Consider the following 14765-nt stretch of genomic DNA (forward strand, 5'->3'; position numbering starts at 1 on the left):
ACTTCAATTGGGTTATTTCCTTTTTTCTCTTCTCATAGACAAGCTGGTTATCATTGCTAGTTGTTATTCTAGGGTACACACATTCTCTGCTATTTCATTTTTCTGTACTTCTTAAACAGAAGGGCTTCGGACTCTTCTTAAAGCCAAACTTATTTATTTTAAGTAGGTACATGATTCTGATTGCTTCATGATACCTTCTAGTGTAGCGGTACCCAAGCATTTGCACACTGAAATACATATTACTATATTAGAAATTGATTTCCTTTTTATTATACTTAATCCATTATATTGCTTTATTTTTTTCAGTTATGTATATAGGTAGGAGATAAGTACCTATATCTCCAGAATATTTCTCAGGATAGAACATTTATTTATTTAATGTTTGTTATAAAAAGGGGGCTTTGGGACCAATAGAGCTGAGATGTACAATGTGGCCTCAGAGAAATGCAATCCCTGCCTACCCAAGATGACATAATAGCTGGGATGTATAGAGTGTCATGTATGCACAATGAATATATGCCCCAATAAAGTGCTGGGGGCATATATTATGTATATGTAACATGTATATTATATTATTATTCCCATGTTACATACAAGAAAACCAGATTCTTTACACAAAATGGTTCTGCCAAGGTAAGCAAGGTGCATGGCTAGATCCTCCACTGGGCAGCCTGGCCCCAGAGCCCATGAGAAAGCCTAGACTGGCCTGGCTGGGAGAGTGCCGAGGACATGGCTAACAGCCGCCTGTGAGCCAACCAGGGCCACACCCTCACACCCTAACACGTCTGAACTGGATGCCAACATTTAACCTGGGGAAACATCGAAGTTTCTGGCTTCTGTTGAAAAATCAGAGGACCTGGCCGCCATGGACTCATACTCCTAGTTGGCAGGTAAGACAGATGGTTTGCAAAAAATGGCTGCAATTGTTCTACTCTCTGTAGCCACACATCCATGACTCTGAAGCTCATTTCATCAAGAAGGCCTATTTCTCTTCCCCATGAGGCTGGCACAGCACACCAATTCCCACCTAAGACCTCCAAAGGCTTTACTCTTCCCCTCCTGCCCACTTTCTTCCTCTTTCTTTGTCTCTCTCTGTCTCTCTTTGAGCTGTGATCATGGTATGAACAAGCCTGGGCTGGCCTGCAGGATAATGAGACTGGCCAGAGCTCGAGTGTCCCAGACATGAGAGGGCCCAGCAAAGATGAGCAGCGATGACCTGCAGTTGATCACAGACATGTGAAGGTGTTCAGCCAGGACCAGATGAATCACTTACTGAGCCCAGCTAAATTGCTAGCATGCATAGGTGTGGGCTAAATAAATGTTTGTTGTAAGCCATTCTGTTCTGGGGTGGTTTGTTTTCTAGCGAAAGCTTGATACAACAACAATCAGCTGTGGCTGGGCTGCAGCTGTACTCTATGCAGGGCCGGTTGGCTCTGGTTTGCCATAGTCTCCACTACTCCCTTTTGTCCCACATTTGGCACCTTGCTTCCCTTATTTCTGTTATCTGCCTCACTCCTGGAGAAACAGATTTAGTGACACTTGCGTAAGCCTAAGTTTGTAAGAGCCATGAAGGGATGAATCAAAGCGGGAAATGAATACAGTATTTTTGGAGGAAGAAAGGTGCTAGGACATGGGTATTTGAAAAGCAGGCTTCAGGAGGTCGAGGGGATAAGATAAGGGAGAGATGGAGGAGAGGCAGCAGGTTTCACGTGAGATAATGTCATCTTCAAAGACTAAATCTACACTTTCCCTTGGTGTAAAGGGAAGGTCTAAGTTAGCTGAATTAATGATAATAATAATAATAATAATCTCTATTCCTCCTATATTATTCTGATTTCCAGGAAACAACCTTCATCTACCTCCATTTGGTGAGCTCATCATTGGGAAAGATACAGCCTTTTTAAGACAGAAAAGAAGCAGAATAATTCACAGGCAGGGAAATACAAGTGACTACTAAATGTACAAAAAAATGATCAGAATGACTTACGTTCATGAGTAATCACTGTAGCACTATCTATAGTATCAAAAGAATAGAAACAAACCAATGTCCATTAATAGAGACTGGTTAACCTGTGGAACAGCTACATGGTGGAAGATTATATAGCTGTTGAAGGGATTATACACATAGGTATTGAAAGGGAAAGACCTCTAGGACATACTGTACGTGAGAAGAAATACAAATGTTCATTAAAAAAGTAGGAAAATAAGGGTCTATATTTTCATTTGTATATGCATAAACGAACTCTGCAAAGATACATAAATAATTTAAGCATGGTTACGTTAACTTTGGGAGTAGTAATTGGGTGGAGGAAGGGTTGGGAAGATTTTTTTACTGTATAAACTTGGATGTTTTAAAGCTTTTGAACCATGTAATTATCATGCCCATTAAGATCTTTAATTTAAAAAATTTTGTTCTCTACATTATCTCTACCTGGGGCTTTCACCCATGGTGCCAGCTATGGGCTGTGAGGTCACCCAGTGTAGTTCTGGTCCTGTTCCATGGGGCAGGATGTCAGCTATCTATAGAAAGGCCTCCCCAGGTGATACAAACCTGCTTCCTGCTACTGTTGCTTAAAGCACATGGTTCCCACCATCCCACTACTTTTCCTACTGCCCCATGGTATTCCTGAGGGCTGTTCACCAAATGTTTCTGCTTTTCTAACTCTGGATACATGGCAGGATAGGACACCCTGGCCTCCCGGTAGCTGGACAAAGCCAGATGATTAGTTATGGCTCATCAATTATGAAAAGCAAATGGTATCACTTTTGGACTGGAGCATTTAATTTCCCGCATCAGACCCTCCAGAGCTCTTTTTCCCTTTTCACAGTTACTGGCAATAATCCAGATAGTGGCTGCTTTCAGTTTGGGTCCCAGATCGTGGACGATGCAGAGAAGAGCCTCAAGTCAACCCACGATGGAGAATAAGGAAGGTATAGAGCTTCATTGTTTGAAGCCCTGAGTGTTGGGAGTTGTTTGTCCCTGCAGCCTATCCTGTCTGAGACACTCCTGAAGCAGCAGGAGCAGCACCAAGTGGGGCTAAGACCTTAATGGTCCCTGACGTCGGGGTCAAGGACAGCAGGGAAGAGTGCTCACTGGTCATCTTACTCACACCACTGCCTCAATGATGCCCTGGATCTCCTGCTGCAGCTCTGGCTCCTTCCGGTAGGTGTCCACCAGCAGCAGGGCCTGGTCGTAGCTGGCACAGTAGACTTTATAGACTCGCTCCAACTCCTCTTGGAATTCCAGGAATAAGTTACCTGATAGTGGAAGAGCAGCAAGAATTTTCAGAGGCATGTGTCTATGCCCTCTTGCTTGAGACAGGCAGGCAGTGAGTGAGACAGCTAAGCCTCCTGCTCTGGAGCGAAACTGCCGGGGAGACAGCCCTGGAGGTGGATGGTGGTGATGGTTGCACAATGTGAATGTACTCAATGCCAGCAGACTTGGGCTTAAAAGTGGTTAAAATGATGAATTTTATGTTGTCTATATTTTGCCACAATAAAAAAGGTTTAAGAAAAGATCTTTAAAAACCCTACACACAAAGGTTTATAGCAGCATTATTCATAACTGACAAAACTTGGAAGCAACCACAATGTCCTTCAGTAGCAGAATAGATTAGCTGTGCTCTATGCATATGATAGAATATTATTCAGTGAAGAAAAAGGAAATGAGCTATCAAGCCAGGAAAAGAAATGGGAAACCTTAAATGCATATTACTAAATGAAAGAAACCACTCAGAAACAGCTACACACTGATTCCAGCTGTGTGACATTCTGGAAAAGGCAAAACTACAGAGACAGTAAAAAGATCAGTGCTTTCCAGGGGTGAGGGGAGGGAGGGAGGATGAGGATTTTTAGAGCAGGGGAACTACATGTATGATACTGTAACAATGCATGAAAGATATTATACATTGGTCTACATCCACAGAATGTACAACACAAAGAGGGGTGATCCCCAATGTACACTATGGGCTTTAGTCAATAATATGTCAATATTCATTCATCAGTTATAATAAATGTGCCACACTAATATAAGATGTTAATAGGGGTAGCTTGGGAAGGGAGATAGGAGTTTATATACTTTCTACTTAATTTTTCTGTAAGCCTAAAAGTACCTTAAAAAATAAAGTTTATTAATTAAAAAAAAAAAGATGTATACTATGTTGAGACTAAACTAGGGGTCAAAAGTGGTTCAGGCTTGGCTGTTAGAATGCTACCACAAATTCCCAAGCAAGAGTATTTGGTTGTCCATCTGGGGGAGGTGGTGAGGGTGAAGAGAATGTATTAGCCACAAAAGGGCAGGTGGGAAGCCATGGACCACAGAAAGCCCAGCTGCCCCTATTGCCCGCTAAAGCTATAGGCTGGACTTCTGACCCGGACCAGGTCCCACTTGGGACACATCAAATGGTGCCTATACCAGCATGGTCCAGCTCTCAGCAGAGACTCCTGCAATGAGATTGCCACCCCAGGACCAATCCTGTTCCCCAGTGCTGATCCAGCCAATCATCAGAGAGCACTCCCTAAGGAGAAGCCCCCAGAATTAGGGAGAATATGACCAGGGAAGATCACAGGAAACTGCAGCTATGGAGTTGCTGAATGATAGGAGATCAGCCAGCTGTGGAGACATCCCTGCTAAGAGATAGCTTGGGCATAGCCATGAAACCTAGGGTGGTCCCCACATTCTACTTAACAGGGGTATGTGCCTCCTCAGGAATGTGAATAATGCCAAAGAAACTGTATCATAACCAGTATGGCCAGGGGCAGGGGTGTATCATTAACTGAACAGCAGAGAAAGGTAAACTCCCAGAGAGCAGAGGTGTTCAATAAAGCAAGATTGCCCAGGACACCAAAGTAAAGACATTTCTTCTCCTGTCCTTATAGCCACAGACTGCAAAGAAGGCATGGCAGCAAAGAAGTTACTCTCAGCATCAAAAGGATACTCTACTCTGGATGAAATTAGTCAGAAAGGAGAGAAACAGAGGCAGGATGGTCAAGAGCAAAGGCTCTAGAGTCTCAAAGAGTTGGGTTCAAATCCTGACTTTGCCTGGTGAAGCTGTGTGACTGTGGGTCAGTTACTTAACCTCTCTGAGCCTCAGTTTTTTTCTTTAGTAAGATGGGGATGATGATGATCATCATCAAGTAACCAGTGCTGTAAGAATGGAAAGGGCTACTATACATTGAGAACTCTGAGTCATAGCTGGCTCATGTTAGACAGGCAGAAAGTGAGGCTTGCCAGTGACCTCCTAAGCCCCACTCTGAACCATTAGACCTGCACTGCCCCAAAACAGTAGTCACCAGCTCCACGTGGCTATTGGGCACTACAAATATGGAGGATCCACACTGATGTGTGCTGATGGTGTAAAGACACTGGATTTCACAGATAGTACTGAAAAAGAAGTAAAATATAAGTAATTTTTATATCAATTACATGTTGAAATATTATTTTGGATCTACTGAGTTAAATAGAATATATTATTAAAATTAATTTCACCTGCTTCTTTAATCTTTTTAATGTAGCTACTCAAAATTTCTATTAAATTTGTGATGCGCATTGTATTTCTGTTGGACAGCATCGCCCCAGAGCATGGGGCCTTCTAGTGAGATGGCCCTGTGCAGGAAGTCCTGTGCACGTCTGTGCTGGGTTGGGAATCATTTGTAAGGACAAGGGACCTGACTCCTTTGGAAGGGAAAAAGTCCATTAAAGACAGTAAGGCTTGGGGCTCTCTTGTCCCCTCCTGGCATGAGCCAGGAGCCCTTTCCTCTCACTTTATTTCTAAATAAAAGCCTCTCCCTGGCTCTCCTACCTTGGGCATTTGCTAAGTTCATTCTTCGATTCTGCAAACAAGAACCCCAGCATCATCTTTGGGGGCTCATACGGGATAGCTTCGGAGGTGAGTATCGGCATCCAAGCCTGCCTTTTCCTTCACTGTCCTTACAGAAGGAAGCCGTCTGTGGCACACACCATCGGGCTCTCATCAGCCACTGACATGGGACTAGCCCGGTTGCCGATCTCAAAGTCTCGAGTGACAGGTTCCCCTGAGTCTCCCTCAGTGGATCCCCCGTCTCCCCTGGGAGCTGGGAAAGTCACCTGAGTGGAGGCCAGGATTCCCCTTCAGAGGCCTCTCCTTGGATGCGAGGGACTGAGGAAGGCCATGGGCACCTGCTGGAGTCCAGGCCGAGGCTGCACTTCAGTGGCTTCTCAAAGGCCCGCGTCTGGAATCAGACCCCGACAGCCCAACTGGGTATCCATGAGGAGTGACTCTCTCTCTGTCTCTGACTCCCAGCCTGCTGCTTCAGGCCGCCCTGGCCTCTGGGTGAGGCGGGGGGCGTCCCTAACTCTCTCCACACTTCGCTGTTATTCCTGACTTAATGCTGCACTCTTTAGCTCATAAAAACGTGTCTGGGCACCCGTTAGCCACTTAAAAGACAATTAGCGTCGGCTACCAGTCTTAAGTCTCAGGTGAAAGGTTTCCCTCTGTCGCTCCTGATCCCCCACCTCTGGATGAACAGGAATGTTGGGGAGTGGCTGAGCCGATTTCCTGTTTTCCTCTCCTAATCTGCGGACTCTGAGGGCAGACCAGACTAGTGGACAGTGGTCCTGGATCTCAGCTCTGGCCGATTGATCCCATGGCGCTGAGTGAACCTCCAGCTGGGCTGCTGCCTATGCCAGAGTCGCAGATGACCCCTGAACTCTTGTCTCACGGATCAGATTTGCTGCAGTGGGTAACTAGCGGGATAATTCCCAGGCAATGGCAGGAACTGGTGTTTAAGAGTATAGACCTCCCCCACCCCTCCATAAATGCCCGTGGCAGCCTCTGAATTTTATCTCTGGCCTTGGAAATGTTCCCCTGCTCCCCATTCAAAGCCCTCCTCTTAGGCCTACACCACTTTCTCCTGTGTAATATAAATGAAGTCTGTAAAGCCCAACATGTAAATGGTCTATTCTATTGACCTCCCTATCTTAGAGGCAGCCATCCTGGGGCTAGGCATTTCCTTTTCTGCAGCCCCAGAGAAACAAAACAGGCATGTGGCTCTGACCAAGGCTCTGGCAGGGAGAGGTCACACAGTCCCTGCACTTATTGGACAGGCAGGGGGCTCTCAAGGAATGATCCCGAGTGTACTATACTAAAGCTCTTGCAGAGAAACTAGAGTCTGGATCAAGACTCCCAGAAGGCGTAAAGTAAGAGCACACTGGTGAGGTTCCCACTAGATCCAGGACTCTGAAGCAACTCTTGCTGAGTGGGAAGGCAAGAGAGAAATCAAGGCAAGATACAGGCCACGCTAGTAAGGAGTGGTTAAGTCCAGTAGGCTTGGCAGAGGGGGTGATTGACCACTGTCACCCAGACTCCAAGTGAGGGGATGCCCTCACAGAGAAAGGCCAACCAGGTGTCGCACACCTGTCCTCTCTCTTCCAGGTAGGAGCATCCTCTTCAAGTGTAAAGCCAGACAGGCCTCTGACATGCATTCTGGGGAACTGGGAGCAATTCGATCCCTAAACCCTAAAAAAAGTGCCGTATCTTCTTCACAAGCCTGGCATCAATACAAAGTCTCTGATTAGAGAGGCTTGGCCCCTGAGAGAAGTATACAATATAATAAGGTTATGCAGCTAAATATATTTTGCCACAAGGAAGAAAAATAGTCAAAAGTCCCGTGAACCACTACAATATGGAACTAGTTTTCAATTTTTTTGGTGAAAATCTATTCTACTTACTGGATTCATCATTATCCTCAAAAATTGGGGAGTTTTTTAAGTAAACTCCTTGAAAGATATTTATCTTTTACAATACAGCCTGGCTTTAAATGACTGGAGCTAGAATTGTACTTGCATTTCATTTCTAGCTCCCTGGACATGCACAGTCCCCATCAGTTCAGAGCCTTCATCAGCCCTGTTAGTCTGGGGCCATCTAAACCTTAACCCAGTGATGTAAACTGCTCACCCTTAGAGTGTATTCTTGAGAACTGAGATACTTTTAGTCAAGTAAGCTAAAAGGAAAGAAGGCAACTGGATATCAGTAACTCATCTCTGTATCAGTTTATCTGTCTGTGTATATGTTCTTTTATGAAAAGTGTTGCTAACTGTTGTCATTACGTCTCAATCTGTATGTTTGTGTGTCTAAGCATGTAAATGAAAAATCTTTTTCTACTTCCAGATGGTATTAGTAAAACTGATTTAAAGACAAGCGCTTGTGAAAATTGGGCATTATAAAACTTCCAGAAAATTCTAGTTAAAGATATTAAGCATTAATGCTACATTTAAGTTAAACTGAAATGGTCATGTCCTTATGGTTATCAGCTGCCTAAGTTTATCTAAAGTCATTTAAGTTGATGGTATCTGCTAAATCTTTCAAGAACAAAATGCTTAGAGGCTTGACTTTGTCTAATGTTCAGTAAAGGTTTTGTAAGTAATCTAGCATAGTTGTTAGGAGTGAGTAAACTAAGTGTAGGAAGTAAACATCTTAATAATAATTATGTGTTACAGTGTGTATACCCACCTACAACTTGAGAATTTTTGTAGTAACCTAAAACCTTAAAGTTTTGCTAAGTTTAGACATATTTTGTGCTTAGTGAGATTATGCTGCAAAGCACATGGTTTCAGAAATTATAAAATGTGTTCATAAATTTGTCAATCTAAAGAATGCTAGTGTGACAGTTTACAATAGCCTACTTCTCAGTGTTCACTGAAAATTAAAGTTCCTAATGGTTTTAAATTTTAATTAAAACTACTTGAAATAATAAGGAAAACATTTCTGTATGCTAAAGAACGTGCCTTTTAATAAAAGAAAGTATATACAGAAAAGCATGGGCGTGATAAACAGCACTGTATTCCAGAGAGATGGGATTCAATAATGTTCTGTTTCTTAAGTTGCACAGTAGGTTCACTCTTTGTTGTGCTTTAAAGATTGTATTACAGATACTCTTGTATGCAACAATATTTCATAATATTTTAAGAAATGAAATGAGGATGTTAGTGGAAGATATGCAGCGCTTAGCCATAGTTAACCACAGTTGAGACCATGATTTTAAAAGCATCCTTTATTTGGCCATGTACACGCTTGATTCTAAAGAATGTATTTATTAACCTGAGATTCTTGGTTCTACAGAATGTGTTATGTTATCCTTAGATTCTTGCCATGCTATTAAAGTTGCTTCAAAATTTGAAAAAAAAATAAAAAAATAAAAAAAATTAAAGAAAGTAACTTTGTTCTAAAGTATAGATGTTTATTTAAAGGGGGGAATTCTAAATGTAAAAAGAAGGTTGTAGAACATTTGTGGAAGAATTTAATATGGTCATGCTATGTGAAATTAAAGCAAATGAGTCTTAATATCAAATACAAAACAAAACTAGAATTTTGTTTTCAGTTAAAAAGATGAATTTTTCTTAAAGAGTTTGCTCTTTATTTTGAAAGATTGCAAAAGGTTTTCTGATTGTTTTATCAAAGCAGTTTCTCATGCTTAAATCTCAATAAGTTGTCTGAGTATTTAAGAAAATGAGATCTTAATATTAAAAGGACTAAAAGCTAAACTTTGCTAACAATTGTGTAACCTTCCGTATTTGCCTTTGAGGTATTTTGTTGTCATTCTGGTTAAATGGTAAGTATTTTTTCATGGCAACCTATAATCCTATTTAAGCAAGTGCCAAAGAAACTTTCTTCTGACAACTTCCCAAAATCAAATTCAAAAAGGTGCTTTTACCTCTAGTTAACTCTGATTTTTTCCAGAGGGCCCCTGAACATGTCAGATGAATTTTTTCTCATTGGGGAAAGTATTTGGCTAATTTGGCTTATTTATCAGATATATAATTACCTGCTTAATTACCTGGAAAACACTGTCAAAGGGAATGATGCTAAACTTTGTTACTGAATGTTTTGTGTTACAGAACTATCCCAATTTCCTTATGTCAACTGTCTTACAGTAAACTCTCATCAGACCTTTAACCATTGTCATTTGTAAGTCTTTTGTCATTTATAGTTACTGTTTTATTACTCCTAAACTAGTAAAGAACTAGATTTCAGCAGAACAGGTATTGGTTACATAGGATTAAGTAAACTAAGGAAGATGATTTTGTGGCTTTTTGTTTCAAATGTTGCTGATAAAGTGTTTTAAGCTGTTTCTTTTAAGCTGACAACAGTTTAGTAAATGACAATATCTTTATAAGCAGAATTGAAACATATCTTTCTACCTGATCACTCCAGAATTTAAAAACTTTCAGTGACTAATTTTATATTTCAAGGCAGTAATGTTTATTTGCATAAGTTCAATAAGAATCTGCTTTCCTTGTAAGAGGACCAATTAAAAACACAGGTTATATTACCAAGGCCTTGACTGGAATGTCATACCTGAGAGACACATGTGTAAACTCAGATGTGACCAGACAGCTTTAAGGAACTAAGATTGACTTTATGGAGCCAACAAAGCCCCTTGGAAGAACTGGCCTAGTATCTTGCTTACAGGGTTTCCAGCAGCCTTACCAGGTGAGTAAGGAAGGTCACTTCCTGGCAGGTGCAGGAACCTCAGGAATGTCTTGGGAACCTCAAGAAGAGAGGAATTTTCACAAATCTACAGGTACTGCAGGCAAAACCTGATGGCAAGTCTGGCTTGGCTTTCTGGCCTCAAGAAGCCTTTAAAAGTTCAATCTGAAATTCCTTATAAAAAGTTCCAGCAAAGCTCATTTAAAAGAGCCTATGTAATCAATTGCTCTTCTTGCTGCACTTATGCAAATAGTCAAGCCAAGTGTTAATTATTTTTTTAATCTGGTTACTTCTAATAAAAATGAGGGTGATTTTAGAGAAAAGTATTGTTTCAATAATGCAGCCTTATCTATATTAAATCCTAATACTAGTCATTGGGACATAAACTAGATTCAGATTTCTAGTTTATTTAAAATATCTGGCTATGATTTTACAGATGTTTTAGTTTTCTCCCATCATTTCAATTAAAGTTTTACTATTTCTAGTCCTCATATTCAGCCATGCATTCTTAATCTCATCAAGTTTGTCCTTCCAGAATGGAAATCCAACTCCAGATGTTACTACTTAACCTAGCAGCACAATTTGTTCTATCTTGTCTAGAAGCCATAAAACTACAAAAAGTAATAGAAATGTAACCCAGAATAGAAGTGCCCATCTTCCAAGGCCCTCTCAACTGACCAGTGATGGAGACCTAGCTGCACCCCTCACTGTGCCCCCTCTCAGCATGAAGCAGCCAGAGCAGTCATCACCCCCTTTCCCTAGCAGCAGCTAGGGTCTCTATCTGTAGAGAGGGAAAATGAGGCAGGGACTGTGGGTGTAGTCAGAGTAAAGTGAGAGCCTCTGGAAAAAACAAGGCAGGATACATACAGTCAAAGCAATGTAACAATGTAAAGTCCCTATCAAAACACTGTGTTCAGCATTATGCAAAGTCAAGGTTACACTAATTGTCTAGGGTAAAGATACCAGACTAGGAATATAGACACCTTCAGTGAGATCAGTTAAAGGTCAAAAGGCCAGGAGCAACTTGGCCTGGAATGTTTGAGTGCTCCGCAAGGGTATCTCAGCATAATCCGTGACTTCACTGTCAACAGCCCTAGCAGACAGGTAATGATCCAGCTCACCCTGGGGGCAGGGCGGGTGGTTCAAGTCCACAACCCTAAACCCTCAATTCCCAAAAATTCTCAACTGCCTATAAATCCCCTAGACAACGCACCACCCCGGGTTCTCTTGTTCCCTCCTGGCATGAGCCAGGACCTCTTTCCTCTCACTATATTTCTAAATAAAAGCCTCTCCCTGGCTCTCCTAAAAAAAAAAAAAAAAAGACAGTCAGGCTTGAGGTCCAAAATTTTAAGTGCTGTGGCTGCTGGACTAGGAAAAGGGCCTTCCTCATACAGTAAGGCTGAGGCTGGATGAGGCTTAGAGAGAGGTGGCGGGAGCCAGGGCAGCCTGGGCCCGGCCCACAGTGCACCAAGGGGAAGGAAAGCCCTGTGGGTTTTTTTGCCTCTTTCTGGCTAACAACAAGGGGCAGGGAGGCTGAACCGGCTGTTTTCCATGGACTCTGTAAAGGCCAGGGAATAGGGTTGCCAAATTCAGTGGTGGGAGAGGGAAAAACAGGATGCTCAGTTAAATGTGAATTTCAGGTAAACAATGAATAATTTTTTAGTATAATACATCCCAAATGTTGCATGGGATATACTTATACTAAAACATTACTCATAAAAGATGGCAGCATGAGAGCAGAGACAGAGGCTTCCTCCTAAAATTGGATACAATTAGAAAATATAGTTGGTGCAACTCATCCTGAGAGAGCAATAGGAAAGAGGACGGCGTCAGACTGCACACACCTGGAGAAAAGAGCAGACCTCACCGAACAGGGTAACGTACCAGAGCTGTGGCTCCGCGGGACCCGAGCCCCTCTCCTACCCCAGCTCACCATGGGAGGAAGAGAAACAGAGCAGGGAGGGAGTGGAAGGCTTGGAACTGCTGAGTACCTAGCTCCAGAGATCTGCTCTAGGAGCACAAACCTACATTTCACGGTGCTTTCATGAGACTCGCATGACTACTGGGTTGGAAAGTTAATACAGGCAGAGTTCCTGGGGAGACTGGGATTCTGGCTGCTTGTGGAAAGCAGGGATCCGTATCTGGCTGCTCTGGGACAAAAACATACCTGTGTAACCGGCCAACTGGCTCAGGCAGTGGAGACAGGCACAGCAGCTGGAAGGCTGGGAACAGCTCTTTCCTCCCCCCAGGCACCAGTACCACTCCCCTGTGACCCCTGACATTGCTTCAGGGGCTGAGCAGCTCCAGAATAGAGCTTCTGGACCCTAGAGGGCGCCATATACAAACATGAAACGCCAAAGGAACCATGTCCAGAGTAAAATTGTTAATACAACTCCCGAGAAAGATTTAAGTGATATGGACCTAGTGACTCTTTCTGAAGGGGAGTTCAAAATAAAAATCATCAACATTCTAACGGAGGTACGGAAAGACATCCAAGAACTCAGGAATGAATTCAGGTTGGAGATCCAATCGCTGAAGAGCATGATGGAGGGTATTAAAAGCAGGTTGGATATGGTGGAGGAGACAATAAATGAAATAGAAACTAGAGAAGAGGAATACAAAGAAGCTGAGGCACAGAGAGAAAATAGGATCTCTAAGAATGAAAGAATATTGAGAGAACTGTGTGACCAATCCAAGCGGAACAATATTCACATTATAGGGATACCAGAAGAAGAAGAAGAGAGAGAAAGGGATAGAAAGTGTCTTTGAGGAGGTAGTTGCTGAAAACTTCCCCAATCTGGGGAAGGAGATAGTCTCTCAGGCCATGGAGATCCACAGATCTCCCAACACAAGGGACCCAAGGAAGACAACACCAATACACATAGTACTTAAAATGGGAAAGATCAAGGATAAGGACAGACTGTTAAAAGCAGCCAGAGGCAGAAATAAGATCACATACAAAGGAAAGCTCATCAGGCTAATATCAGACTTATCAGCAGAAACCTTACAGGCCAGAAGGGAGTGGCATGATGTATTTAATGCCATGAAGCAGAAGGGCCTGGAACCAAGATTATGTTATCTGGCAAGATTATCATTTAAATTTGAAGGAGGGATTAAACAATTTCCAGATAAGCAAAAGCTGAGAGAATTTACCTCCCACAAACCATCTCTACAGTGTATTTTGGAGGGACTGCTATAGATGGAAGTGTTCCAAAGGTTGAATAGCTGTCACCAGAGGTAATAAAACCACAGTAAAGAAAGTAGAACAGCTAATTATGAAGCAAATGCAAAATTAAATTAACTATCCCCAAAGTCAATCAAGGGATAGACAAAAAGTACAGAATTTGATACCTAATATATAAAGAAAGGAGGAGGAGAAATAGAAAAGAACCTTTAGATTGTATTTGTAACAGCATACTAAATGTGTTAAGTTAGACTCTTAGATAATAAGGAAAGTAACCTGGAACCTTTGGTAACCACGAATCTAAAGCCTGAAATGGCAATAAGTACATACCTATCGATAATCAACCTAAATGTAAATGGACTGAATGCACCAATCAAAAGATACAGAGTCACTGAATGGATAAAAAAACAAGACCCATCGATATGCTGCTTAGAAGAGACTCACCTCAAACCCAAAGACATGCACGGACAAAAAATCAAGAGATGGAAAAAGATATATCATGCAAACAACAGGGAGAAAAAAGCAGGTGTTGCAGTACTAGTATCAGACAAAATAGACTTCAAAACAAAAAAAGTAACAAGAGATAAAGAAGGACATTACATAATGATAAAGGGCTCAGTCCAACAAGAGGATATAACCATTATAAATATATATGCACCCAACACAGGAGCACCAGCATATGTGAAACAAACACTAACAAAACTAAAGGAGGAAACAGAATGCAATGCATTCATTTTAGGAGACTTCAACACACCATTCACTCCAAAGGATAGATCCACCAGAGAGAAAATAAGTAAGGACACAGAGGCACTGAACAACACACTAGAACAGATGGACCTAATAGACATCTATAGAACTCTACACCCAAAAGCAACAGGATACACATTCTTCTCAACTGCACATGGAACATTCTCCAGAATAGACCACATACTAGGCCACAAAAGGAGCCTCAGTAAATTCCAAAAGATTGAAATTCTACCAACCAACTTTTCAGACCACAAAGGTATAAAACTAGAAATAAATTGTACAAAGAAAGCAAAAAGGCTCACAGACACATGGAGGCTTAACAATACACTCCTAAATAGTCAATAGATCAACAACCAAATTAAAATGGA

At 42.0% G+C, this 14765-nt stretch overlaps 1 protein-coding gene across 2 annotated transcripts in view; it reads right to left on the bottom strand.

Moving 5' to 3' along the window:
* Positions 1-14765, bottom strand: part of ARHGEF37 (Rho guanine nucleotide exchange factor 37) — an 83439-nt gene that overhangs the window by 32750 nt on the left and 35924 nt on the right. For both annotated transcript variants that reach the window (XM_057490877.1, XM_036881464.2), the window contains exon 5: positions 3111-3258. In XM_057490877.1, coding sequence (XP_057346860.1) covers positions 3111-3258 — 148 coding nt within the window. The remainder of the gene's footprint in view (positions 1-3110; positions 3259-14765) is intronic.

This window comes from Manis pentadactyla, chromosome 2 (assembly GCF_030020395.1).
Source record: "Manis pentadactyla isolate mManPen7 chromosome 2, mManPen7.hap1, whole genome shotgun sequence".
Taxonomy (NCBI): Eukaryota; Metazoa; Chordata; class Mammalia; order Pholidota; family Manidae; genus Manis; species Manis pentadactyla.